A 27,797-nucleotide genomic window follows, 5' to 3' on the forward strand; every position below is an offset into this window, starting at 1 on the left:
AGTCTACATAGAGTTATGTGAGGTTGGTTCATCACCTGCATGGAGAACACCTATGTTTAAAGTGACATCATACTTTGTTATTATTCAGGCCAAGGTGACAGAGGAGTTAGCAGCGGCCACTGCACAGGTCTCTCATCTGCAGCTGAAAATGACTGCTCACCAAAAAAAGGAAACAGAGCTGCAGATGCAGCTGACAGAAAGCCTGAAGGAGACAGATCTTCTCAGGGGCCAGCTCACCAAAGTGCAGGCAAAGCTCTCAGGTATGTGCTAGGTGGGGGATGCTGGGATTGTTGCCATTTAAACTCAAGGAATTAAGCTGTTTTCTTCCTCTCAATCTTTTTGGCATGATGCTCATGAAGTTTTTGAAGGACTGCACCAAAAATTAAAGGAGACTAGTATAAAACCTACACGATTGTTTTACAGAAGGAACAGCAAAAGAACTGACTATTCATGTGGAATTGATCAGTGCCACAGTTCCCTTTTGTTTGGGGAGGTGTTGGCTTCAAAATCTTTGGTACTTATGATTGGCTTCAAATGCCTGGAATAGTTGATGTGTTGTTCTAACTCATGACTCAGTGGAAGTTTAAAAAAGAAATGCTTCCTGGTGTGGTTTCTTCTTTCCTAGAAGATGGATTGCAACTCTTCAGCCTCACACTCAAGGCCCATCCTGCTTGGCTTGTCTCCCGTTATATTGTCCAGTTCATCCTGGCCCTGACCATGCCAGCAAGCCTGCTGGCTGCTCTTCAGCTCATCCTGTAGTTCTTGTCTTGCTTCTTATCCATGCTATTCTCTGGACTTGACATGCCCACCATTACCAATATCTGCTTTTAGTCCTCTTCAAAATCTGCCTCTTTCAGAAGCTTTCCTAGTTTTCTCTAGAACATTTGATCTCTTTAAAAAAAATCCTTTATCTCATAGTGCATTATTATAACCCTTATCACAGTTTGATAAGCATGGTGTTTTGCTCATCTTTGTAAAGTCCTCTCCTCCATATTAGTGTTAGTTCAGTGCCTGGCAAGACATGGTGATTGGATAGAAGATTTGTGAAGACCAGCAGGTTGATTAATCTACCTTGGTTTATGGAAACAAATATGGAAGGCAGACATGGGACTAGTGGGCAGGGGGTAGCTGGAACAGCAGCAGAGTTGGGTGGAAGCAAAGTTCATTTGCCTAATAGAGAACTAAAAAACAATGATGTCAATTGGTAAGGTGCTACCTTGAAGATACATCCCTTCCCTTTTATTTTTTTTAAAAATTTTTTATATTTTGTAGAGACAGGAGTCTTACTATGTTGACCAGGCTGGTTGTGAACTCTTGACCTCAAGCCATCCTTCCGCCCTGTTCTCCCAAAGCGTTGGGATTAACAGGCATTGGCCATTGCTCCCAGCCCATCTCTTCCCTTTTAGAGCATGACTGGGCCCACATGAGGCAAATGTGTTAGACAGTCTTAGATTTGAATGTTGTTCAGATGTCTCATTTCTGCTTTTGTGGTGCCTTATGACAATTACCTCAAGAGTCATAAGAGTCTCAAAAGTTTCCCAAATTTTATTTATTTCAAAGAGCTTTATTTGAGAAGGGATGCTTTGAAAGCAAATTCTTGGTAGAATGTCCCAGCTACCAAGAAAGTTGAGACTATCTTACTCAAGCAGTGAGAAAGAACCTGGACTAATACTAAACAATGATTGGTCCAGCGTGTTAAGATGGTGGCCAAAATGGAATTGTGGGAGTTATCTGTTTCAAAGGTCATTTCTGACTGCTGGGAACATGTCCTTTCCATTTCGTATGTGGAGAAGGTGACATGTATACACAGAGATGACTTTCTATGGGATAAATATGGGTTGATGATGGAGTCAGCTGACGGCTTGACAAATCTTATTGCTGGTCAGTGAGGTGATGTTGAAAGAAGTGAGCAGAGGCTGCTTGTGTGGTAGGATTGGGAAATCAAAGCACGTGGCTTTGAAAGAGCCACTGGGGCCAGGCGCAGGGGCTCACGCCTGTAATCCTAGCACTCTGGGAGGCTGAGGCAGGAGGACTGCTTGAGCCCAGGAGATGGAGGCTATAGTGAGCTATGATCACACCACTGCACTCCAGCCTGAGTGATGGAGCAAGGCTTTGTCTCCAAAAAATAATTTAAAAAAAGAGCTGCTGGGATAACACATAGCCCATTACAGCTTTGGTTCTGTAGCGAAGTCTCTCTGCTCCTGTATCCCAGAGCTCCAAGAAACCTCTGAGCAAGCACAGTCCAAATTCAAAAGTGAAAAGCAGAGCCGGAAACAACTGGAACTCAAGGTGACATCCCTGGAGGAGGAACTGACTGACCTTCGAGTTGAGAAGGAGTCCTTGGAAAAGGTAAGCTCTACAACCCAGTTGGCCAGAATTAGCTGTTTAATAAACATTTTTATTTTCCTTTTACAAATTACAATAGTATGTGCTTATTGTAACAAATACAAATAATATAGAAAAGTGTAAAATTAAAAAAAAATTTTCCCCGCTCTAATCTCATACATTGAAGGTGACAGTTATAAAGTGTATGATCCTTCCAGATTGTTTTCTGTATGTAGAAAACATACATTCACACTCACACACATACATATATGTATACTGACAACTTTTTTTACAGTAATGGTATCACGTTTAATGTTTTTTAGGAAAATATCATGGACTTGTACTACATAAGAAGGAGATCTTTCTCACTCGTATTTAACTGCTGCATAGTAGCCTACTATGAGGCTGTACCATAATTTGTTTAATTATTTGCCTATCGATGGATATTTATGTTTTTATTTTTTCATTATTTTAAGCACTGCTCCTATGGACATTCTCATATAACTGTTTTTGCAAATTTGAGCATTCCTATGTGATGGATTGCATGAGTAAGAATCATGGGATCAAAGGGAAGGCTACATATTTGAATTTTTATAAATATTACCAGATCATCCTCAAAGAATACTGCTTACACTTTCAGCACTATGTGAGTGAGCCCATTTGTCACATTCTTCCCCACTCTACATATATCACTTTTTCTAATCTTCATTAGTGTGACAGGTGAAATATGTTATCTTGTTTTAATGTGTATTTTTATTAGTAGTAAAGCTTTCATATATTTAATACCTATTTGTATTTCTTATGTAAATTCTCTCTTTAGTGTCCTTTATCCTTTTTCCTATTATTAGTTTGATTTGTAAACCCTTTTAAGAGTATCAATCCTTTGTCAGTCATAGATGTTGTAAATATTTTTCTAGCTTGCTGTCTTTTAACTTTATTTGTAGTATCTTTTGTTGGTTAAAATTTTAATATCAGGAAATACTAAGTGAACAAAGTGAGAACATTTCTATCTTTTTGTCTGTTCTGGAATAGTTTAAATATGAAAATGATAAACTGCTCCTGAGGCTTCAGTAAATCTCATTAGGTAAAGCTGTTTTGGCCCAGTGCCTTTTAAGAGGGTAAATCTTGGTCTGCAATTGCATTTTTTTCCAGGATTTTTTCCATTTTATTTATTTATTTTTAACCAATTCCTTCTAACCTCTTGGCTGTTTTCAGTTTGTCATTACTATAGATACTACTACAGTGACCATCCTTGTAACACACTCTTTATGACTATGACTTATTGAATCCTTAATTACAATTTGTGGAATTTCTGGATACGTATGTTTTTAAAGGCTTTTCACAGGATTACTATCCAAAGAGAGTATATCCATTCGTTTTCTTACTATCAGGGTATGAGAATGTCTGATTTCCTGTACCTTTATTAAAGTTAGGATGTTCCCTAGCTCTTAATAGAGGGGTAGATACAGCTCTTCTTGTTTTCCTTCTCCTGTCACCATTTTCCTCACCCAGTAGCCAAGAATGTTAAATATTTAGGGGAAAATTCAACTAAAAAATGGAGTTTTCAGAAATGGAGTAAGGATTCCACAAGGTAATTAACTGCCACCGCCATCATCCCTTTTTATTCTCTGTTAACGAGCTAGAGCTGATGATGGTTCTCTTGTTCCTAAGAACCTCTCAGAAAGGAAAAAGAAGTCAGCTCAAGAGCGTTCTCAGGCCGAGGAGGAGATAGATGAAATTCGCAAGTCATACCAGGAGGAATTGGACAAACTTCGACAGCTCTTGAAAAAGACTCGAGTGTCCACAGACCAAGCAGCTGCAGAGCAGGTAATGGGAAACTGAAGCACTTTGGAAATAGAGGGAAGGTGTGAAGGACTCAGAGAGAAAAGCTTCTGGTTTCTTCCTTACCCTTAGGATGACATTTCTCATAGCTGATACTCTCACTTTGGAGAAAGGTAGAAAAAGTAATCCAGATATGTGCAGGAGAGCCAGGAATCGAATGGAGAATCTTCTTTCTTTTTTTAAAGCTTAGTTAATATTTAATTACATAAGTAAAAATGAAAAATAGTTTCCTTACAAAAAAAATTCCAAACATGGTAAGGCCAAAACCATCAACCATCGGACACCATCCTTCAGGCACATTATCATCCTTGAAAAGAAGGGATTGATTTAGGTCATCAGGAAGGGAACCAGGGATGGTGGCAGGACACAGCTGGATCTCTAGTCTGTGCAACAGCAACCTTTCTCATTATAAGCTTAAAATTTATATGCATACATTTGTTTAATTAGAGTGCATTGGTGCCCTCAATTTGACCACCTCTGGGAATTTTGGTGAAAAAAAGTTTCTGAACCTATAAAGTTTAGGGTTCAGACCCTGAAAAGCAGTGATCACATGGCCCTGCCCTCCAGGGACCTATCTAGATAGGCACACTTTTGTCTGCTTGGAGTACCTTTTGGAGTCCTGACAACCAATGACATCTTAAGAAGTGCATTTATTTTAAAAGTAATGAGAGTCTTTTAAACAGTTTCCCAGTTAAATCTGGGCTGTTAGCTTATTCTTTTGCCTTTTGAAAGATGGGTTTCCCTAGGTGCAATGGAATCTCACTCCCCCACCCCCAAGGATGATATGGTCATTACTTTCTCTTGGCAGCTGTCTTTAGTACAGGCTGAACTACAGACCCAGTGGGAAGCAAAATGTGAACATTTGTTGGCCTCCGCCAAGGATGAGCACCTGCAGCAGTACCAGGAGGTGTGCGCACAGAGAGACGCCTACCAGCAGAAGCTGGTACAACTTCAGGAAAAGGTACCTATTTTTCTTGAGTCAGACAGTTTAGGCAGCCCAGTTAATTTGAGGCAAGCAGGCTGTTTGAGTCCTGTCGATCCTTCTGAGCCTGAAAGTTATTAATATCTAGAAGACAAAACCACACTTGTTTAGCTTGTCAGTTATCTTTCACATACTTATGTGGGGTGATAGGTCAGTGACCTAGAAAAAGAGAAAACAGCACTAGTGTTCCGGAACATGTTTCCCATTATTATTGGATCCTTCATTTATTAAGCAAATATTTATTGAGAGTCAGTTGTATTCTATCCAGTGTGTTAAAGGAAGTGCATACAAGGAACCCTTCCCTCATGTATCACAGTCAAGAAAGGGAGACAAAGAAACAAAGATAGGTGTTAAGTGCTATGGGGCCCAGAAGAGGAAGTACCCAGGAGAGCTGGGAAGCTTTCCCAAAGGCGGTGACATTTGAGCAGAGCCAAGAAGGACAAATAGCTTTGGTAAGGCAGCAAAGGAGGCAGAACATCCTGGGCAAAGGCACTGAGATAGGATGGCGGCTGGGCTGTGGTGGGATCATCAGGCCTGAAAAAGAGAGATGGGACATGGCTTAGCGTCATGGTGTGAAAGTCCATATTCGAGGTCAGTTTCTTTCCTTAAAGTGTCCAGTTGAAAACTTTTGGCTCAGAGATCTTGGAGGCAATCTTGCAGACGAATGACAAATGGGTTGCTGTTAATGCTGAATGTTTATGTCTAAATGACTAGTTATTACCTACCCTCCTGCTCTTTTTTCATTATATTTTTTACCTGATTGGGAACAAGGCAAGTAACCTTCTTGGGAAAGAGAAAGTGAAGTTTTGCGTTGAAGTCGAATGATGAGGAGATAGAACTCTCTGAGGCAGAGGGTCTTGGGTGGGGGCTGAGGGAGTGGACACCAGCAGACCTAGGCGAGGTTAAGACTTGATGTTTAGAGATTCTGGAGAGGATGTGGAGAAATAGGAACGCTTTTACACTGTTGGTGGGAGTGTAAATTAGTTCAACCATTGTGGAAGACAGTGTGGCGATTCCTTAAGGATCTAGAACTAGAATTACCATTTGACCCAGCAATCCCATTACTGGTTATATACCTAAAGGATTATAAATCATGCTACTATAAAGACACATGCACATGTATGTTTATTGTGGCACTATTCACAATAGCAAAGACTTGGAACCAACCCAAATGTCCATCAATGATAGACTGGATTAAGAAAATGTGGCACATATACACCATGGAATACTATGCAGCCATAAAAAAGGATGAGTTCATGTCCTTTGCAGGGACATGGATGAAGCTGGAAACCATCACTCCCAGCAAACTATCACAAGGACAGAAAACCAAACACTGCATGTTCTCACTCATAGGTGGGAATTGATCAGTGAGAACACTTGGACACAGGGCGGGGAACATCACACACCGGGGCCTGTCGGGGGTTGGGGGACGGGGGGAGGGATAGCATTAGGAGAAATACCTAATGTAAATGATGAGTTGATGGGTGCAGCACACCAACATAGCACATGTATACCTAAGCATCAAACCTGCACATTGTGCACATGTGCCCTAGAACTTAAAGTATAATAATAATAAAAAAAAAGAATTTGAAATAAAATTGTCTTTTTATTATATGCAAAAAAAAAAAAAAGAGACTTGATGTTTGGGTGGTTCTCCTCCCCTTGGGTTTTCTGACCTTCACCTGGTAATCCAGGTTCCTGAGGCCGCAGCCACAGTCTGTTTGTTTTGCAGTGTTTAGCCCTCCAGGCCCAAATCACAGCTCTCACCAAGCAAAATGAACAGCACATCAAGGAACTAGAGAAGAACAAGTCCCAGATGTCTGGGGTTGAAGCTGCTGCATCTGACCCCTCAGAGAAGGTGAGCTGGTATTTCAAATGAGAAGCAAGCCATTTATATCAAGCATTCAGAAAGAACATGGCCAGTATGTTGTGTTAATAGCTCTTTTTCTAACTTTAGTGATGTTTTACTTGTCTGATGACTTTAAAATGAACCAGATTTGGTGTTTGTTTGTTTGAGACGGAGTCTCACTTTGTCACCAGGCTAGAGTGCAGTGATGTGATCTTGGCTCACTGCAACCTCCGCCTCCCAGGTTCAAGCGATTCTCCTGCCGCAGCCTCCTGAGGAGCTGGGACTACAGGCACGCGCCACCACACCCAGCTAATTTTTGTATTTTTAGTAGAGACAGGGTTTCACCATGTTGGCCAGGATGGTCTCGGTCTCTTGACCTTGTGATCCGCCTGCCTCAGCCTCTCAAAGTGCTGGGATTACAGGCATGAGCCACCATGCCCGGCCCAGATTTGGTTCTTGAGTTTAAGGAGCTTACAGCCTAGTGGGAAAACAAACAAATACATACTTACATATTAAGTGGCAAACCCAAAAGAACCCTATCTTTCTGAGGTTTTGACAGGTATAGGAAGGGCCTCTAACCACAGAAGAAGAATGGGGCTTGGGGAGTGTGCCCAGCATCCACTGGCCTCTGACCCTTAGAGCCTATGGCAGCTCCTAGTGGTGCTCACAGTGGGAGGGGGACATCAAGAAATGGTCTTTAAGCGGTCTTGGGCACACAGACCACAGCTTGCCTGCCCTTGATAGGTAACTCTCATGACTAGCCCTTCTGTCAAAGTGCTGCTCATTATTTAATATCATCCTCTCCACAGTGACAGCCTTCGGTGTCTCTGCTTATGACCAGCAGTATCCCAGTGTAGAGATCTAAGATGGCTTCATTTTGGCCTTCCATACACCTCTCTGGAATTTAATGCATCCTTTAGTGACTTGATTTTGACAGCATGTGTTTTGATGTTCACACAGGTCAAGAAGATCATGAACCAGGTGTTCCAGTCCTTACGGAGAGAGTTTGAGCTGGAGGAATCTTACAATGGCAGGACCATTCTGGGAACCATCATGAATACGATCAAGGTACAGCCAGCCAGCTGTCGTTTGTTTCATCGTATTGGGCATTTTGTTGCTTTAAGTACCTTCTAAGGGATCATGAATAAAAAATTGTTCAAAGCTGGCACAGTGGCTTACGCTTGTAATCCCAGCATTTTGGGAGGCCGAGGTGGGAGGACTGCTTGAGGCCAGGAGCTCGAGACCAGCTTGGGCAACATAATGAGACTTTGTCTCTACTAAAATTAAAAATTTAAAAATTAGCCGGGTATGGTGGCACGTGCCTGTAGTCCCAGCTACTTGGGAGGCTGAGGCAGGAGAATCACTTGAGCCCAGGAGTTCAAGACTACAGTGAGCCATGATTGCCCCCAACTGCACTCCAGCCTGGATAACAGAGCAAGACCCTGTCTCCAAAGAAAAAAAAAAGAAAATTATTCAGGACTGTTCCTCAGTAATTAGGATGCCTGGAGTGACTTGACAGATATAGTCAGCCTCTTTTAACAGGAAAGAAGCAAAGTCATTTAAACTACATGACCAGTAGTGTTAATAAGAATTAGGAGTGGCTACTGTGTTCCTTTCAGTGACCATCTCTTCCTTGGCTTTTGAATAGATGGTGACTCTTCAGCTGTTAAACCAACAGGAGCAAGAGAAGGAAGAGAGCAGCAGTGAAGAAGAAGAAGAAAAAGCAGAAGAGCGGCCACGAAGACCTTCCCAGGAGCAGTCAGCCTCAGCCAGTTCTGGGCAGCCTCAAGCACCCCTGAATAGGGAGAGGCCAGAGTCCCCCATGGTGCCCTCAGAGCAGGTGGTCGAGGAAGCTGTCCCGTTGCCTCCTCAGGCCCTCACCACTTCCCAGGATGGACACAGAAGGAAAGGGGACTCAGAAGCTGAGGCACTCTCAGAGATAAAAGATGGTTCCCTTCCACCCAAACTGTCTTGCATCCCATCCCACAGAGTTCTAGGGCCCCCGACTTCAATTCCACCTGAGCCCCTAGGCCCTGTATCCATGGACTCTGAGTGTGAGGAGTCACTTGCTGCCAGCCCAATGGCAGCTAAGCCCGACAACCCATCAGGAAAGGTCTGTGTCAGGGAAGTAGCACCAGATGGCCCACTACAAGAAAGCTCCACAAGACTGTCCCTGACTTCAGACCCCGAGGAGGGGGACCCACTGGCCTTAGGGCCTGAAAGCCCAGGAGAGCCTCAGCCTCCACAGCTCAAGAAAGATGATGTCACTAGCTCCACCGGTCCCCACAAGGAGCTGTCAAGCACAGAGGCAGGTTCCACAGTTGCAGGAGCAGCCCTCAGACCCAGCCATCATTCCCAGTGTTCCAGGTATGTTCCTCTGAGCACTGCTTCAGGGACAGGGTAGCTATCTGTGGTGAGTGTCTCTGTTTTTTCCAGGGCTGGCAACTCATCCCTCAGAGACTAATTTACTCATGTCTTCATTCATTAGTTGATGTATTAATTCAACAACACCTACCATGTACAAGGCTCTGTGGCGGGCCCTGCAGTAGTGTGGCGGGCCCTGCGGTAGTGTGGCGGGCCCTGCGGTAGTGTGGCGGGCACTGTGGTAGTGTGGCGGGCCCTGTGATAGTGAGGTGGGCAAGGCAGGTTTGGTTCTTGAGTTTAAGGAGTGACAGTCAAGTGGAGAAAACAAATACATACTTACATATCATAAAGTATAAGTCCTTTTAAAAAAGAAACAGGGTGCTATTCTAAAGGAGTTGTTCCACTTTACATAGGGTGGCTAGGGAAGGATTCTGAGAAGGTCACATTGAAAAGATGACTCTGGCTGTAGGTTCTGGAGGGGGCCAACCGCACTAGGAGGCCACTGTAGGGTGTGGGAAGAGATGGTGGCAGCGGAGGTGGGAGGAATTCCTGAGCAGTCGTCACCAACGCTGTTGAATTCTTATCCAAGGGCCGGTGACCCTTGTAGGTGCTGGATACTGTGACCTGGAGCAGGAACAATAACATTTTCTATGACTTGATTTTCCTTCAGTCTCTCTGGGGATGAAGAGGATGAACTGTTTAAAGGGGCAACTCTGAAAGCTCTGAGGCCCAAAGCACAGCCTGAGGAGGAGGATGAAGACGAGGTGGTAAGGAAATCCCAGGCACTGTCAAGTCCTCACACACCCACCTGGGGGCACTTCCCTACTGGCTCTGAGAAGAGAAATGGAGCCTGTTGGTGGCCCACTCCCTGGACTCTGTGTGCAGGGCCCTGTGGGAGCAGGCTTGGGGCTGGGCTGGGAGGGCGCAGCTCTGTAAGCAGAGTAGGGGACGGTCACATACCACTTTACTTTTGAGAAAGAATCATAGTCTCTGTCCATGCAGGAATTAGTCCCCTCAGAGGAAAAAGCTGAGCTGCTTAGCCCCACATTGGAATGCTGAAGCCTTAGTTTTCCCCAAATCTGCTAGGATATTATTTATATTTTAGAATTGGAAAGGACTTTGAAGATCATCTTGCCTGGCATCCTTATTCATAGATAAAAAACCTGAGGCTCAAAATGATGATTTACCCAAAGCCACAGAGTGAGTTAATGGCAAAGCTAGGACTAATCCCCAGGCTCCTGTAAAGACCTCCTGTTCCTGAGCATTTTCCACTTACTCAGCCTGCTTTCCTGCTGCCTTGTTTTGTCATCACAATATCCCTGGGCACAAAATGGGTTCAGTATTAATAGCATAGCTTCACAGAACAAGAGTGAAGACCAGGAGAGGAGGGCACTGATAGGGACTGAATTAGAACCCCGGTTCTCGCCTCTGCTGTTCCCCACTGTGCTAGGTTACAACCGTTCTGGCTGTCCCTAGGCCATTTTGACTGCTCTGAAATGCATATGGAGAACACAGGTGGGCTTCAGGCTCAGTCCATCTAAAGGACAGAAATATGAGGGTGAATGGGGCAAATTTTGTCCCCTCATGTATCAGCCAAAGTGGATTTTGCCTTTTGCCGAAACCTTGAGCAGAGAGCTGTGATGGATCTACGCTCCAGCTTGTATGTATCGGAGCCCTTCCCTCTTGCCTGTGTTCCTTTGGGGAATGTACCAGTTCCTTCCATTAGCCTTTCTTCTCAAGAGTTAAATTTTCATTTGAGAATCCAGAATAGCAATTCTGCCCTTAAAAAAAGGAAAAAAGGGGGAAAAACCAAATTGAGTATATTCTAAGTGACTGCCCTAAATATAGTTGGAAGCTTTTAATTAGTGAGCATATTATTGGTATTAGTACCAATACTGTCAAGTTAACATGTATTTCTTGGGTACTCTGAAAACGACTTCACAAATGTTGTCATTTAATCTACTAATCCAATGAGGTAGGTACTTTTATCCCATTTTATATATCAGAGGGCTGAGGCTCAGGAAGATTAAATAATTTAACTAAGCTTATATAGCTAGTAAATGTAGAGCCAGAACTTTAGTCAGGACAAAACAGAAGCTGTGAGCCACACTTGAAAATCCTATACTGTCAGAGTTAGAGATCACGTCACTGATGTCCAGAGAGAAGTACGAGGTCTGGTTAATTGGTAGTGACATGGGATTAGCCCAGAGACTTGTATACACATCACGCTGCCTTCCCTTTTGCCTGGCCCTGTGAAGATGGATTCTGGTTGGCAGTTGCTCACCAGAGCAGAGAATGCCTTAGTAGAGACTATTCAGTTCGTGCCTGTCTCTAGCATCAATCCCTGCTAGCCGGGTAGGTCCTGTTCCCTTGCCAAGCCAGAGGAGAAAGGCCAGGAGCTCAAGTTGTGAAAAGAGAGGGCCTCTCATGGCCCATCAGTCCCTTTCACCCCCACTACTTTAGCTGGAAGGAGCGAGGGTGGTGCCAGTCAGGCTAGAGGTGTGGGAGGCTGTGGCCCCGTGTTCTTCACCTCTTAGGATTCTCCAGTTGGCCAAGCCTCCAAATTCAACTCTTTTTCAAATGATGGGGTCACACCCAGAGCCAGTCAGGCCACCTTAGGACACAACGACAGTATTTTTCCATATGTGATTGTCTTCTTCCCAGCCTCCCTTCTTCCCACTTCCTCTCGCTCTCTCAGGGCTGCTTTGCTTCTGTTTCTTTCTCCTGCTCCAGTGTTTCCTCTTTGACCCTTCTTTCTCCAAACAAAATGTGTAAGTTACTGCATGAGAGGAAAATCTGTCAAATCAGTACATGTGCTTCATAAATAAATGATGAGATTAGCCAAACAAAGTTCGTCTTTTGTCTCTGTTGAAAGATTGCCTCCCTTCTCTGCCTGCTGGTTTCAGCTTTATGTGGAAGCCTAGGTTTGCTGGCCTCAGAGTTGGCCCTGTCAGTACAACCTCCTTTCTGACCCAGAGCTGGGAACAGAAGTTGGATTGCTTCCACTCACAGGTGGAAAGTCCAGTGGTGCAGGCACAAGTGAGGACTGACTGCTCTTTCCTGTTTTATCAGAGCATGAAGGGACGCCCGCCCCCAACGCCCCTTTTTGGAGATGATGATGATGACGATGACATTGACTGGCTGGGATGAAGACCCAGGAAACTGGTGCAGAGGTTTCTCTGCAACCCTTCCCTAAGCATGATTTTGCACAGCCAACCCTGGGTCTAGGCGAGCCACCGGGTGAGGTCAAGGTGAGCATTCTGGGAACAATATTTGGGCTCAGAGGGTGGGTTGGCCACCTTCTGAGCCCCACCCCCGCCAGACCTGGTGAAGAGGATCATAACCCTGTCTTCAAGAACACTGGGATTTCAGCAGCAAGTTGGAAGAAGGACTGGTAGGTTCCCCTCCAAGCCAGTCACCTGTAAGAGTCCTGTCCTCTGCCAGACTTTTTAATCTCTTCATTAACTCTCAGACTGACCTGGGAGCCCTCCTCTACCTGAATCCAGTGCTCAACTGTGCCCCGGCAACAAGACCTGGGCTGACGTCTCCCTGGTAGAACTAAGGGAGATTACACCATCTAAATCCCAGTGCAGGCAACAGCCTGGCCTATAGTCCTGGGACATGTATCTTCTTCTTTGCCTTAAATCTGATACAAGAGGTCAATGACTTTGAAAATAAAACTAAAATAAATGTCTATAATGAAACTTGACCCAAGCCCTTGGAGAAAAATTGAGTTTGGTTCCAAGGGCTGTCTGTGCTCCTTTTTGGGAATGTAAGGGTAGGAGTCTTACAGATCTGGGTCAGTTAATGTGCACAAAACGTTGTGGCATATTTACTCCCTTTGATATCTAACCCTGGAACTTTTAGGCTCTCAAAGAAAGTCACCACTGTAGTCCTAGCTCATCCCTGGGGCATGATGGTTCTGTGAGGACCAGTCCAGTCATCCTCTTGCTCCTGCAGGCTTAGTCCTGCAGTCTAGGAAGCCATGCAAAGAAGGTGAGAGGGTCCCTTCTTTCCATTGTTCATGGCACCTGAGGGATTCTTCACTTTGAGAGCAGCTTCCATTCCCTTAGAACTCATGGGACCAGGACTTATGCAGAGAACAGTAGTGAGAAAATACTTGTCATTTTCTTGATTCCAGGATCTTCCAAAGATTATGCAATCAATCAGTCTTTAAAAAAACAGAATAATTTTAATAAAAATGTTTCTTGATTTTAAATGTTTTAAAAGATAGGACTCAAAATTCCACTTCATCTGGCCTGGCATCATCCTTGCAGGCTTTGGATATGTCTCCCGTGTGCGGACCTGGGAGGCAGTGAGAACTAATTATTTCTTTGTTGCTTAACAAAAGGCGGTGCTGTTTGGCACTTTACACAGACTGGCTTATCTCCAGCAACCACTGCAGAAGACAGTGTTATCACCATTTTATAGAGGAGAAAACTGAGACTTAGAGAGGTAAAGTAATTTGTCCAAAGTTACATATCTAGGAAGCCTCAGCACAAGAATTCAAATCCTGGCCATCTGATTCCAGAGCCTGGGCTCTTGGCCAGCACAGCCTGACTGTCACTGGTTGGGGGAAGGGGCGGTGATGCTTTTAGAAACAGGCTTCTTGAGACAGCAGGCAGCTTTCCAGTTCCCTGCAAACATGGGGGACTGCCCTGATCAGTCCTAAAAGTGTGACATACTCTACTTTCTAGGGCAGTTATTTCTTATTGTAAATTAACTAGTGGCTATTATATTTGCTTCTGCCCGCAGGGAGAGAAGATGCTGAGTAATTGTGCCAACACAGGTGCTTAAAGTCCGTGTGACAGTTACTTTTCTTATAGCATGTACTCAATTAATACTTGTTACATGAATGAAGAATGACTTGCCTCAGTTGGCATTCTGGGGTGCCTACCTGGGTGCAGCATTTCAGGGCTGGGTTTCCCTGAGCAGAGTTGTCTTCGTAGCAGATGGATGGACTCTGTCCTCAGACAGGCTTATAAAGAGTACTACCAGCTCTATTAGCCCCACTCAGCCCCTGCAGTTGTTACAAGGGTTCATGTGCTTTCTGTTGGAATTAGGAGAACAGAACAGTCATAGACTATTTAAAAATATATATTTACTAAAACGTATTTGTTTTTAATTCCCAAAGCTTACAACCATCTTTTCATCTAATCTGTGAGGTATTTAGTATACAGCAGTGATTTTCTCTCTTTCCTTTTTTATAAAGTGAAGACGTTCAACTATCCAGAGAGTCCCATCTAACTCAAAAAATGTAATGGCTTTGGTTGGATTGCATCTTCAGTCAGTACCTGCCATGGCTTAATCAGTATTTTAAGTGAATGAATCATGTTTCCCCACTAGATCATTACGAGTAAGCAGTAAGTAATAAATAGAGAATATTAAGTATTGAACATTATTAGATGCAGCTTTTTGTTCTGCATAGAAGAAAGATGAGGATAAAGGAGGGCATTGAGGCCACGAAGAGCTTCCCAGACACCCACGGCCATCAGATCATCTTCTTCCCGCAGGCAGTGCCTTCTGGTGGAAGGAGCTCAGTCTATCAGAGAATAAACCAGGAGCCTGAAAGCAGTCCTGTGTCTCTGCCTTTAATCAGCTGTCACTTATTCTCCCCCCAAGAAAGGGAAATAGGTCTCAGCAGTTGCTGCCATCCATCATGAATAAAATGAAATCATTTCATTAAAAATTTTTTTGTATGAATGGGCAAAATTGCCAACTAGGAGTTCAATGGGAAAAATAAAAAATACTTAGTTTGTCAACATGATCCATAGACGAGATGATCTTCATGTGTTCCAAAGGCAGAAAGGTGAGAAAAAGGATCTAGCTTGGTCTCTGTCCCTCAAAGACAGAAGAGGTCAGGAAGTCCAATGGGCGATGCTCCTGTAGATAAGGCACAAAGCAGGAGAGCTGAGGGTGCCCAGGTTCTATGCCCTGCATCACCAAGAACCCTTCTCCCTGGCTTGAAATCTTTGGAAATTCCTGGTTTGAGTCACAGAGAAGCATTGTCATGGGCTCAGTAACCCTGCCACCCCTATTCTCTCCATTCTCCCTTTGGTCACAGCAGCTGTCTTAAGACACAAGACCATGCCTGGGCCCTATGTAGGCTGGCTGAGAAGGAAGGTTGCTGCAATGGCTTCCGAACTCCAGGGAGCAAGTGCTGGCTTCAGCTCAAAGTTTCCAGGGGCTGGGAATAAGGTGGAGGAATAGCCATCAGAAGAAAGGGCAGTTGGAAGTATAGTGTCTGGAAGAGGGGGCTCCATGTCCCTCCAGCCTCAGTGCCTGCATGTTCCTCACCAGCTAAGCTGTGCTGAGAAGTGGGTAAGCTAGGTAGTAGCCCACAGCAGACCCCAAGACCACACCAAGGAAAATCCAGGTGTTGTAGGACATTACGGCCAGCATGATGAAGTAGCCGATGACCACCTGGATGACATGGATTAGAGACTGGCCAAAGTGACACAAATACCACCTAGATAAAAAGGAGAAGCAAGTTAATCCTGGTAATGAGCTGGTAATGAGGAAGCTGGGAGTAGATATCAGGGAGTAGAAAGCTGTTGAGTTACGTGACCCGATTGATTTATAACTTGTATGCTTAACCCAGGAGAGATTTCTTTCTGCCCCTCCCACCCCCGCCCCCAGAAAAAACTCGAGATTTATTTTTAAAGAGACATATCTTCACTACATTTGGTTTCAAGCTTCCTGGCATCCTAGGCAAAGGGGATAATGAGGGTATCTGTAATCTGTCTTTCTGATAAGGAATAAGAGAAAATCATCAGTAAGGCATATTTCCCCCCTGAATCTACTTTGGGAGGCAGTATGACAATGGAAAGAAAAAGCATGGTCTTAGGTGACATTATCAGTTCCTAGACCTGCCACTAACTAAAAGTGGCCTAGACAAATGTCTTAACCTCTCTGAACGTAAGATTCCTTATCAGTAAAACAGGAATGAGAATACTTCCCTTGCAGTGCAGTTGTGAAGATCTGAGACACCCATGTAGGGTGGCTAGTGATGGAGCGGGCAGGCTTATTAAGCACAGGTGAGGCTGGGGCTGGACAGAGGGCAGAACAGGGACCCTAAATGGTTGCCTGATTCGAGTGGGAAGGGAGGAGAGGAGAGCTTGTCATCCTCCTCCCACAAAGTGGGATACATTGCTTCAGGACAGCTGCAGATCCCCTCCTGGATATGGGAGCCTAGTGACCCATGGAACTGGTGAGATTTGGGGGAGGGTGGGTGGCCACCTCATTTGCTAGATAGATAGGGGCCTGCACCTGAAGATCACTGTTCCCTAAAGAAAGCCTTCTGAGCCTCTCAAGTGGCTGGCTGTTCACAGAGTGCTTTGGCCTGGGCATCAGGAGACATGAGCTCTAGTTCACTTGGCTATGTGTAGCCACTTTGGCAACTCCTGGTCCTTCCCTGGGCCTCGCTGTCCTCTCTGTGAAGTGGGGCTAATGCTGTCTGGGCCAGCCTGTCTCTCAGGGTGAATGTGAGGCTTCTGCCCCTTTCCCATACCCACTGCCTGTACCTGTGGTGGGTTCTGCCAACAGGGAATGAATCTGAGCCTGCAGAGTCCCCGTCTGTCTCTGCGATGGTCTGCTGGCTGATGGAGGTTGGCAGGTTCACCAGCACCTGGTTGAGCAGCTTGGCTTTGCCAACCTTGATGCCTTCATACAGTACAGCCAGAAGCAGGAGCACCAACACCGAAAGGGCCATGCCTGTCAAAGGAGGCAGAGTTGTGGAGACCTGGCCAGGCCAGCACTGTTTCCCTTCCATCACCTCCACCTGTTCATGGAATCCACTCCATCCACCTCTATCCTGCATTTTCTTCCCCACCCTTGCTGAGTTCCAAACTTCTTCACTGTCTTCACCAGACTTTTCTTAGCTGGAGTGTGGCTTTGAGATCAGGAAGAGAAGCCACCTGAAAAATCCAGGGACTGAGGGTGAAGAAGCCATGTACCATTACCCCACCCACTCCCCCGGCAGGCTGCACAAATCTGTCATGACTTCTTGTTAAGTGATGAGTACTGCAAGGTCCTATTTATATGTAAGTATGCAAAAAATGTCTGGAAGGAAAGATAAACAGCACAAGAGTAATAGTTATCTCAGCAAAGTAGGATACAGGTGGTTTTTATGTTCTTGCCTAACTTTCTAAGGTTTCTTTTATATATATTACTTTTATAATAGGGGAAAAACCCAATAAATTATTTTACAGAAACTATCAAGTGCTTATTAGAGCTGTTGTGTAAAATTAACTGCTAATTACTACTTTTGTTTCACTAAGAGGGATAATAAGTGGTCCAGCTAAAGTATTTTACTGGACTCTGCGACATAATAAGAGATGTATATCCTGTTTCTGCCCTGGTTTCCTGGCACACGACTTCTAGAACCCTTGGAAACTCTGAAGTGGTGTCTTTTTATATGCTAATGAGATGACTGATGGCTGAGGCTCCTGGATGGGGGCTGGTTGCCAGGGGAGCCAAACTTGTGCTTGGAGGTTGGCACTTTCAGCCCCACTCCCTACCTCTGGAAGGAGACAGGGACTGAAGGTTGAATTGATCACCAGTGGCCAATGAGGTCATCAATCATGCCTCTATATGAAGACTCCATAGAAACCCAAAAGAATGCAGTTTAGATAGAAGGAATAAGTTGTTGTATTCGACAGTACAGTAGGGAAATTTATAGTTAACCATAATTTATTGTATATTTCAAGATAGAATTGTAATGTTCCCAACACAAAGATAAATGTTTGAGGTGATAAACACCCCAGTCACCCTGATTGGATCATTACATATTGTATATAGGTATCAAAATATCACGTGTACCCCAAAACATGTACAACTATTATATATGAATAATTTTTTTAAAAGGACAGGATTTGAAAAGCTTCCAGCTGCTGTGAACACATGGGGGTACCTGGAAGGTGGCAAGCCCAGGGAGGGCCTGGAGGCTCTGAACCCCCTCCTACATGCCTTGCCCCATGCATCTTTTCCACCCAGCTATTCATTGTACTTTTTTTTTTAGATGGAGTCTCGCTCTGTTGCCCAGGCTGGAGTGCAGTGGCGCAATCTTGGCTCACTGCAACCTCCACCTCCTGGATTCAAGCAATTATCTTGCCTCAGGATTCAAGCAATTATCTTGCCTCAGCCTCCCAAGTAGCTGGGATTACAGGCACCCCCCACCACGCCTGGCTAATTTTTTTGTATTTTTAGTAGGGACGGGGTTTCACCATGTTGGTCAGGCTGGTCTTGAACTCCTAACCTCAGGTGATCCACTCACCTCGGCCTCCCAAAGTGCTGGGATTACAGGCATGAGCCACCGCACCTGGCCCATTTGTACTCTTTTTAAGTGTTTCCTTGAGGGTTGTGAACCATTCTATCAAATAATTGACCCCAACAAAGGCGTTATGGGAACCCTGACATATAGCCAGTTGGCCAGAAGTACGGGAGACAAGCTGGGACTTGCGATTGGTGCCTGAAGCAGGGGGCAGCCTTGTGGGACTGTACCCTTAACTTGTGGGATCTGCACTAACTCTGGTTAGTGTCAGATTTGAACTGAGTTGTAGGACACCCAGCTGGTATCAGAAAAGTTGTCACTGAGGGAAAGCCTACACATCTGGTCACAGAAGTGTGTGGAGCGTAAGAAAAGGAAAAAGTTGGGTTTTTTTTCCCACAGGCTCCCAGGAGGAAATCATCTGACAGATGCAGGTTTTTAAAACATAAAATTATAGGTAATTTCATGTACATGGTGAAACTTCAAACAGTGCAAAAAAGAATACAATGAAAATTCAGGCCGGGTGTGGTAGCTCATGCCTGTAATCCCAGCACTTTGGGAGGTCAAGGTGGGTGGATCGCTTGAGGTCAGGAGTTTGAGACCAGCCTGGCCAACGTGGTGAAACCCTGTCTCTACTAAAAATACAGAAAAATTAGCTGGGCATTGTGGTGCCTGCCTGTAGTCCCAGCTACTCGGGAGGCTGAGGCAAGAGAATTGCTTGAACCTGGGAGGTGGAGGTTGCAGTGAGCCGAGATCGCGCCACTGCATTCCAGCCTGGGCGACAGAGACTCCATTTCAAAAAAAGAGAAAGATCAGTTTTCTTCCCACCCCAATCTCTCTTCACCCCAGTTCTCCTCCCCAGAGCAACCTCTGTTACTCAATGTATGTATCAGCCTCTGTTTGTCCAAATGACAGCATCCTATCTACGCATACTGTTTTGCATTTGACTTTATCATCCAGTTTTACCTCAGTTCACACAGATTTACCTTTTCCTCAGTGGCTTCATCATATCTGTGATAGATTACATTTTCCAAAGACAGCCACTCCAATATATCCCACCCCACATCCCCTTCTTATGATGTCAACACTCCTGCCATCAAGTGGTGGGGTCCATGTTTGTTCCCTCTCCTTTAGCCTAGGAAGACCTTCGTGACTGCTTCAGCCAATAAAGGTAGAAGTAATGCTATCTGATTTCCAAGGCTAGGTCTTGAAAATCCGACGTACTTCTACCTTGTTCTCTTGCGACACTCGATCTTGGAATCTAGCCACTCTGCCACGAGGAAGCCCAGGCCATAGGAGATGCCACATGTAGGTGTTCAGCCAACAACTCCAGCTGAGGTCCTAGCTAACAACCAGTATCAGCCACTTGGCATGAGAGTGAGGAACTCTTCCAAATGACCCTACTTCCAGCCACTGTCTGACTATACTGCATGAGAGACCTTCAGTAAGGACCACTCACCTGGGTCCAGTCAACTCACAGAACCTTGAGAGAGAATGATAAAATGACTTGTTTTAAGCCACTGTTTATTCAGCAATAGATAACAAGAAATAGTAACCCATTGTAGGGATGACCATAATTTATTTAATCTGCACCCGCAATAATGGGCATTTGGGCTGTTTCCAGTCTCTTTTTAAGATGCAGTTATTTAAGTTGAAAAATAACTTCTTCATGAATTAGTGACAAACTCTGCCTTTTCAAATCAAAGGAATATTCTTTCCTTTCAAATTGGTGTCTCTTCTCCAGCAGCGGCTGTGGGCTTCTGAACTGGTGCAGAACAATGAACCCTGGATAAGGGAGGTGCCAGGTGACACCCGGAGGCCTTGATCTAGTAGTGGCTCTGATGCGTACTTACTGTGTGACCCTGCAAGAGTCTCTCTTCCTGTCTCTGGGCTTTAGTTTCTTGCCCTGTAACAGAGGGAAAAGCTGCCTCCCTGCCTCTCGGCCTTTGTGAGGATCAGTAAGATAATGGAGCCCTTTGCGATCTGAAGGGGAGTGGTTACAAATGGAATTATAACTGTGAAGTTCCTGCTCAGTGTTTATGCCAGAGGAATCAGCCTCACTTAAATGCCCACAGAGAATCAAGAGAACCCAGATTCTCCCTTGCCTAGTGCTACAAGGCTTTCCAAGCTACAAGTCTGAGGTCCCCAGTTCTTACCAGCAGGACTGTGGACACTCCAGAAATCAAACAGAAGCACCGCTGTATCTGAGAAGATGAAATGCATCTGAAAGAGAAGGGAATCTGCATCATAGGGGCACAGGGCAGTGGAAGTTACGGTCCTTAATGCCCTCCAGCACCTCCTCTGGGAGCCCAGAAAAATGGGGTCACTGGAAGTGCTGGAAGGGCCATCAGAAGTCATCAGGGCCAACTGAGGCCATAAAGAGCTGAGACTTGCCCAAGAGGGTCAGCAGCAGAGCTATAATTGAGCTGGCCATGCTCCATATGAGAATAGAGGTGTGGGAGTGTCCATCCTCACTGGACCAACTGGCTTGGGATGTGACAGTGTCCTCAGACTATGTGGGGATGTCCCCTCCATGCCTTCCAAGTGCAACTGCCTCTTCTTAGCCCCCGGGACCCTAGCCATTCTGCTGCAGCTCCAGAACAGGCTCCCGTGTGATGGAAGCCTGGAGTCCTCTTTGTCCTGTTCAGTCTAGACAGATCCCACACTGTTTATCGTGGAGGGGCCCAGAGGCAGCTGTCTTCACTGTACTCCACATCTGTCTACTCATTCACTATACATTTGCTGAGCCCAGTTTGTGTGCCCAGCATTATGGAAGTAGGTTAATGTCTCTGACCTTGGTGAGTTCACAGCCTTACAGGAAAGACTGCAGGTAAAAGCAGTGACCATGCAGTGCCTGTCAGATGCCTTTTCAGAGGGTGCTTCTTCCACCTTGTGTTCAGGGTGGCATCAAGGGCTTTTTCTACATCATCTCATTTCATTGTCACAACAGTCCTCTGTGTGACAGGGACAATTAGGTCCATTTTACAGGAAGGAAAGTTAGGGAAACTAGACTTAGAGAAGTAATTTACTGGTGGTCACAAAGCTAGTAAGTTGGCAGAGCTGGGATTCAAACCTGAGTCTAGCTGGATTCCAAAGCCCTGGACATTCCAGGACACGGTGCTTCCTCCCAATCTCCAAGAAAGGAGGGTACGGTGGGAGCTGGATGGTGAGTTTAGATGCCCACACCAGGCTTAATGACTGTTTGGAAAGATGAGGGCCCAACAGATCTATCAGTTAGTTCACCCTCTCAGGGAAGTGAAGGCCCCCTCTGGTCCCCAGGTAAGCCCTCAGCTAGCACGAGCAGTTCTGCAAACACTGTCATTGTTACCCAGCTAAGGAGATCCTGGCTGAGTTGTAATCAGCTAGTGGAAGCCTTTGCCTTCTAAGACAATGGCCAAATATTAGAATCCTTGAATCTCAGCACTGGAGGTATCCTCAGAGTTTTTAGTCCCATGGCTTTCAGCTTTCTTCACCAGGGAACACTAGCCAATTAAAATCTTTCTTCTAATTCCATTATGTAAAACACGGGGCTCAGGGTGGAGAGGGGAGAGAAATATGAGCTCTGCTGAAACTCAGTTTGAAAAATGCTGATCTGGCCCAACTTGAGTCCCTCTCCACCCCCCTCTCATTTCCAGGTGAGGAAAATGAGTATGAAGAGGGAAAAGGATTTGCCGGACTCCTTATAAGCTGGTTACTCTCAGTTTCTGTTCAAGGGAGGAAGATATGGAGTGAGACTGTGGGTTCTTGTGAAGGCTGTGGGGGCCATCAGTTCTTACAGAAAAGGAGTTCCGGTGGAGGCAAACGTCAGTGGGGGGGTGGAAAGATAGGCAGATTTGATTAGCTGCCATTTTGTCAGGAAGCTGTGCCATGTGGGTGTCCTGTAGCCTCCCGGAAACCAGAGCCACAAACTTCTGCTTGCAGATGACAGCCCTAAACCACAGGCCTTGCATGTTCTAGTCGTCTCCAATCCTCCCCCTCTCAATAGTTAGGACCAAAGGAGATAGTAAAGAATAGTAGTCTGAGTCCAGGATTTGGAACAAAACATATTTGTTAACCAGGGCCTCTCTCTGGCCTCAGTTTCCTCCGAGGGGAGCTGGGGGAAAACTCTGCAAAGCCATCCACACAAAGTGACACACAGTAAGGGCTCAATAACCCCAGTGCCTTTTTTCCCATACATGTCAAAGCTGGAGGGGTGTTTCTCAGAAGTGTTCCATGGGAGAAGCACGGGATGCTAGGAGGTACTGGGAAAAATGGATTCTATGGTCAGAGACTGGAATTAGACAAAATAAGGTTTAATAGCTTTCTGCACTGCCAGAAGCCTGTACCTAGAACTCTCTCCTCCCTTTTTCTCTTGCTGAGTGCCCTGTGGGAAAGAATCTCATAGACTATCCTCTAGGAAGTGCTAATTTAGAGCAACCCTCTTTTTTCATACTGGGAGGGAAATGACACTGATTATTCTGTGCCAGGCACTCTTCTAAAAATGTTATATGTCTTAACTCACTCAATTTCAAGAGGGGAATTATTATTCTTAGCTCCATCTCATAGATGAGACTACTAAGGCAGACAGAGTTTAAGTAACTTGCCAAGTTGCTAGCTAGAATTTTGCCTGGGTGGGCTGGCTTCAGATCCTGTGCTCCTAACTGCTCTCAATGCAGCTTCTCAGGGCAGCACTGGAAGTCCGAGGGGCAGCTGTGACATGCCCAGGGTCACACTGTGAGTTGGTGGCAGCATCAGGACTGGATCCTGGGTCTTCTTACCAGGCCCTCATTTGGCAAGAGGAAAACAGATGCTACAACACAGAGAACAGCCCACTTTCTTGTGCAATACTAGACAGAGATGAGGGCTGTGCTGTCGTTCGGTTGTTTTAACATTTCAGGAAGATATGCAAACAGCAGAAGAAACTGATATGGCCACTTTGGAACAAAATATGGGAAGAAATTGGGGAGAGGAAGGAATGTATGAGAAAAAGCCTCTGTGCAATTAGGATAGTCATGCTTAGCCCCCGAAGGATGTTCAGCCAATAGCTGGCCCATATTTCCTGAGAAGGATGAAGAGTGCACCTTAAATAAAGGAAACAAACAAGGACCAGTCTGGGGATGGTACAGTAAGACCAGAGCCCAGGGACGACAGCGGACAACAGGATGAAAAGGCAAAGAGGATAGGGTGGGAGGGAGGACACTGGAGCGGATCACAGGTGTGGATGACGATGCTGTTATAGCTGGATCCACAGAGGCAGAGTCAGTCCCGGGTGAATCACTGGGAAACCACAGGCCAATCATGAGCTCCACACTGGCAAGCGGCTTAGTGTAGAGGGACAGCAGCAGCTGCTTAGACTCCAGGGCCTTATTAAAAGTACAGATTCCTGGGCCTCCTCAGGCCCCTAAATCAGAGTCCAGGGTCAGAGCCACAGGAGACAGGGAAGACATAGATTTTAACCAGCCCCCTTCAGGAGATTCTGAGGCTCAGTTCACTTTGTTGCAGTTTGAACAGAGGCAGCAAGGCTAGTGGTTAGGGGCACGGTCTCTAAAGCTGCACTGCCTGGATCTGCCTCCCAGCTCTGCCAGGAACCAGCTGCGTGGCCTTGAGCTGCTGACCCCTGTGGACCCAGTCTCCTCGTCTGTAAGATGAGGACAGGACTCTAGGAACCCTTTCCCTTAGTTTGGCCTCACTTTCACAGGCTCCCATCTTGAGCTCTATCTACTCTTTTCCTGAAACCTTGTAAAAGAAAAAAGTGCTAGCCTGGGCAACATGGCAAAACCCTGTCTCTAGAAAAAATACAAAAATTAGTTGGGCGTGGTGGCATGTGCCTGTAGTCCCAGCTACTTGGGAGGTGCTGAGGTGGGAGGATCACTTGAGCCCGGGAGGTGGAGGTTGCAGTGAGCCAAGATCATGCCACTGCACTCCAGCCTGAGTAATAGAGTAAGACTCTGTCTCAAAAACAACGACAACAACAACAACAACAACAACAACAACAACAGTGACTGTGCCTCTGTTTCCGGGTTGGATGGGGCACCACATCTATGCATCTCTCAGATTTGGACGCTGCAGCCTGGGGTTTGGTAGAGACCTGGGACTAACCTGGCTGTTCTACTCCCTACACTCAGCTAACATGCCTTTCAGTGCCAAAAGGGGTCTGACTTGTGTCACCAACCCCTGCCTGCGCCTACCCAGGGACTGGGCTCACTGGAGACCGTGGAGCTGCAGGACAGAGAAAGAAATGTGAAAGCATCTGATTGGACAGAACAGCCACATAGCTCTGTGTCTTCTGAGGGACTGCATGTGCCTGTACCATGTTCACCTTCCATTTATTATGTGTCACTCGCTGTGACATCTCCGCAGGTGCCTACTATTATTAACCTCTTTAAATTAACAAGGAAGGTACATAAAAGCCCACTTATCTCCCCATGGTCACTCAGCAATCAGGTACCCAGAGCCAGAGAGTTTTCTGGAAAGCCTGTACTGGTTCTCAAACCTTAGTGTACTGGGTGTTTCTGGGACAGGTGTTTCTGGGACAGGTGTTTGTTGGGGGTCACACTTTGAGAAATCGTAGGAACCATGATGGTCTCCTGTCAACCAGTAGGGACTGGTCAAGTAAATTATATGAGAGCCTCAAAATGGAAATCTAGGCGGTCACATCACAACATGATAAAGATCATGTTGAAGACTTTAAAAAATGTTGAAGAGTTTAAAAATAAGAATAGCTTTTACCCCCCACCCCCAATGGCATTAGCTCAATGTAAAAAGCTGACACAGTACCGAAAAGAAAGTAAAAAATCATTTTGAGTCCTACTACTCAGAGATCTCTCCTGTTAGGCTTTCAAAAAAAAAAAAAACATTTTGACACAGCAAAATGTTTACACAAGATTGATATACAAAACCAAACAGGTACAAACAATACTGTGAAACTCCATTTACACCGGAGATGGCCTCATCCTCAGCAGAAGCCTCTAGCACCATCTCTGCCAGGTGGAGGTAGGGGTGATGCCCATCACCCCTTCTCTGAGTCCATTTGGTAAAGCAGATGGTATGAATGGAATGTCCCTAGTGGCTAATTAATCAGTCAGGGAGTTGCCATAACTGGTTTCCTTCTATCATCCTTGGGCCTGGGCCAGTTATCTTAGGAGCCCAAAACAGCCCAGACATGTTTTGCCATAGACCTGAACACCCACAGAACAGTAATAGTAATTTGAAAGATTTCTTTTTGTTGTGCTAGGTCTGTGCAGACCCTGGCGATACAGAGATGAATGGGACAAGTCTTTGGCCCTTAGGGAGCTACCTGTCTATGAGGGGGGACATTTAAGTGAGCAAATAATTACAACAGGTTGTAGGTCAGAGAAAGGGAGGCACAGTGGAGGCTCCCTGGGGGTGCTGGGGACCAAGCCGCCTGAGAGACACCTGCCCTGGCCAGAGAGCAGTTGGCTAGGATGGTTCTGAAGCCAGAGAAGCAGGAGATAGCTGGGAAGATGAACTGTATGGTTTGTTCAGAGCTGGAAACACCCACGGAGTCCGAAGCCCCGGAGGGACGAAGACTCACCTGTCACTCAACCCTTTCTACTTTTGCCTTTTTGGTAGAGGAAAAGACGGAAGTCACCACACCCTGACTTGAGAGAAGCGATCTGGGCTACGGTTTTCAATTAAAGGGCTTTGTGGTCAGATAGGCAAGGGGCAGGGCCCCAATCTTGTTTTCCTACTTGGGATGAATCTTGGCCTCTGACAGTTTAACTGATTTGTGCTTTTTTCAGGGTGGGGCTGTGGTGAAGGAGGGAGCAATCCCTGGAACTTGTTTTCTTCTATATTTCTTCATTTGGGGTTACTTACACTTTGAGAAAAGCGTCCTTATTTGTAAACAAGGGTTGGGAAGGAGATGAAGGTCCCAGTTGCTAGGCTGACTGGCTGGGGAACTTTTGCAAGTGCTTTCCATCTATTTCCCTTTTTAAAGGACGGCTGATCATTTCACTAAATGGCCTACATACACTTCCTATATCTTTTTTGTTTTTTGTTTTGTTTGTTTGAGGACGTCTTGTTCTGTTGCCCAGGCCGAAGGTCATGGCTCACTGCAGCCTGGAACTTCTGGGCTCGAGCAATCCTCCTCATCCTGCCTCAGCCTCCGAGTAGCTGGGATTACAGGCGCCTGCCACCACTTGTGGCTAATTTTTGTAGAGACGGGGTCTAGCTATGTTGCCCAGGCTGAGCTTCCTGTATCTTAAATTCTATGACATTCTTCATGGGATGAAGAAAATGATATGACTTCTTCAAAGACGAACGAGTCGTGCAAGCTGTCGTTCTCTCCAGCCCAGGTGAACCCTACCACGAAAAACAGCTTGTCCGAAACGCTGTTTTCTGACTGAAAGTGTACGGAAGCTGGAAAGTAGCTGGTTCTGTTTTATTCCCCGAAGAATCAGGCTACAAACTTGACAAGAGCAGGGCCGGGGATGTGCGCTCGGTGTGCGCGCGGGGCTGCGGGCTGAAATGCGCCGGGGGTTTCCCTTTTGTGGAAGCCTTCCTGGAATCTCCCAAGGCGCTGCCCTCCGCCCTGGGGCCCCGGACCCAGCTGTCTTCAGCCACCGCGCCCCTACTCTCAAGCCGCGCCACCGCGGGCGCTCGGTAACTGCTCGCCTAGCCAGACTGCCTCCCAGCAGGAGGGACAAATAAAGAGGAAAACCACAGAGCCACCGCAACCTATACCTACCGCGTCCCCCAACCCTGTTCCAGCTGTTGGCAATGCTGCCAACACACCCCTCACCAGCCCCGGGCCAGCGGCAGCGAGGATTCGGGGTGCCGAGATGGCAGCTCCAGGAGACCCCGCCCCAACAGCCCACCCTCTTCACCGTAGCACCCGGCCCTTACCGCCATGGTGAGTGCGCGGGGCGGGCGCCAGCGTCTGCTCGCTCGGGTCTCCTGGCTCCGAGTCAGTTCAACCGCCGCCGCCGCCGCCGCCGCCGCCGCCGCGATAGCTACCCTGGCCGCACGGATCACGTGGTCCGGGCGAGGCGGCGCGCGGGCGCCTGGGAGTTGTGGTCCCCACACGCGCCCTACTTCGGCGTCCTCGGGCGCGCCCCCTGGCCGGGACCCAGGCGCCTCGCCCCAGGTTTCCAAGGGCTGAGGCTTGGCGTTCCCGGAGTCGCGAGCGAGAGGGACCACCTGCTGCCCTCTGTCTTCGCCCTTCC

General features: G+C 46.2%; 2 protein-coding genes across 13 annotated transcripts in view; one reads left to right on the top strand and one right to left on the bottom strand.

Moving 5' to 3' along the window:
* Nucleotides 1-13,071, top strand: part of FKBP15 (FKBP prolyl isomerase family member 15) — a 55,411-nt gene extending 42,340 nt beyond the window's left edge. For 5 of the 7 annotated variants that reach the window (XM_016961453.4, XM_063788401.1, XM_063788402.1 and 2 more), the window contains 9 exons: nt 89-260; nt 2,213-2,349; nt 3,997-4,152; nt 4,976-5,128; nt 6,882-7,007; nt 7,959-8,066; nt 8,647-9,365; nt 10,033-10,129; nt 12,435-13,071. In XM_016961453.4, coding sequence (XP_016816942.2) covers nt 89-260; nt 2,213-2,349; nt 3,997-4,152; nt 4,976-5,128; nt 6,882-7,007; nt 7,959-8,066; nt 8,647-9,365; nt 10,033-10,129; nt 12,435-12,512 — 1,746 coding nt within the window. In that variant the 3' untranslated portion in view covers nt 12,513-13,071. Of the gene's footprint in view, nt 1-88; nt 261-2,212; nt 2,350-3,996; nt 4,153-4,975; nt 5,129-6,881; nt 7,008-7,958; nt 8,067-8,646; nt 9,366-10,032; nt 10,462-12,434 lie in introns of those variants that run through there. The other 2 variants (XM_063788400.1, XM_016961455.3) reach the window with 1 other exon arrangement.
* On the bottom strand, nt 5,344-27,797 carry SLC31A2 (solute carrier family 31 member 2). 6 transcript variants are annotated; one of them, XM_063787307.1, is made up of 5 exons: nt 27,478-27,797; nt 20,787-20,853; nt 16,886-17,075; nt 15,660-15,831; nt 14,444-15,245 (listed from the first exon to the last, which is right to left on the bottom strand). In XM_063787307.1, exons 1-4 carry the CDS (start codon nt 27,481-27,483, stop codon nt 15,663-15,665), a joined length of 432 nt encoding a protein of 143 aa, XP_063643377.1. In that variant the 5' UTR covers nt 27,484-27,797; the 3' UTR covers nt 14,444-15,245; nt 15,660-15,662.

This window comes from Pan troglodytes, chromosome 11, assembly GCF_028858775.2.
Source record: "Pan troglodytes isolate AG18354 chromosome 11, NHGRI_mPanTro3-v2.0_pri, whole genome shotgun sequence".
NCBI classification, from domain to species: Eukaryota; Metazoa; Chordata; class Mammalia; order Primates; family Hominidae; genus Pan; species Pan troglodytes.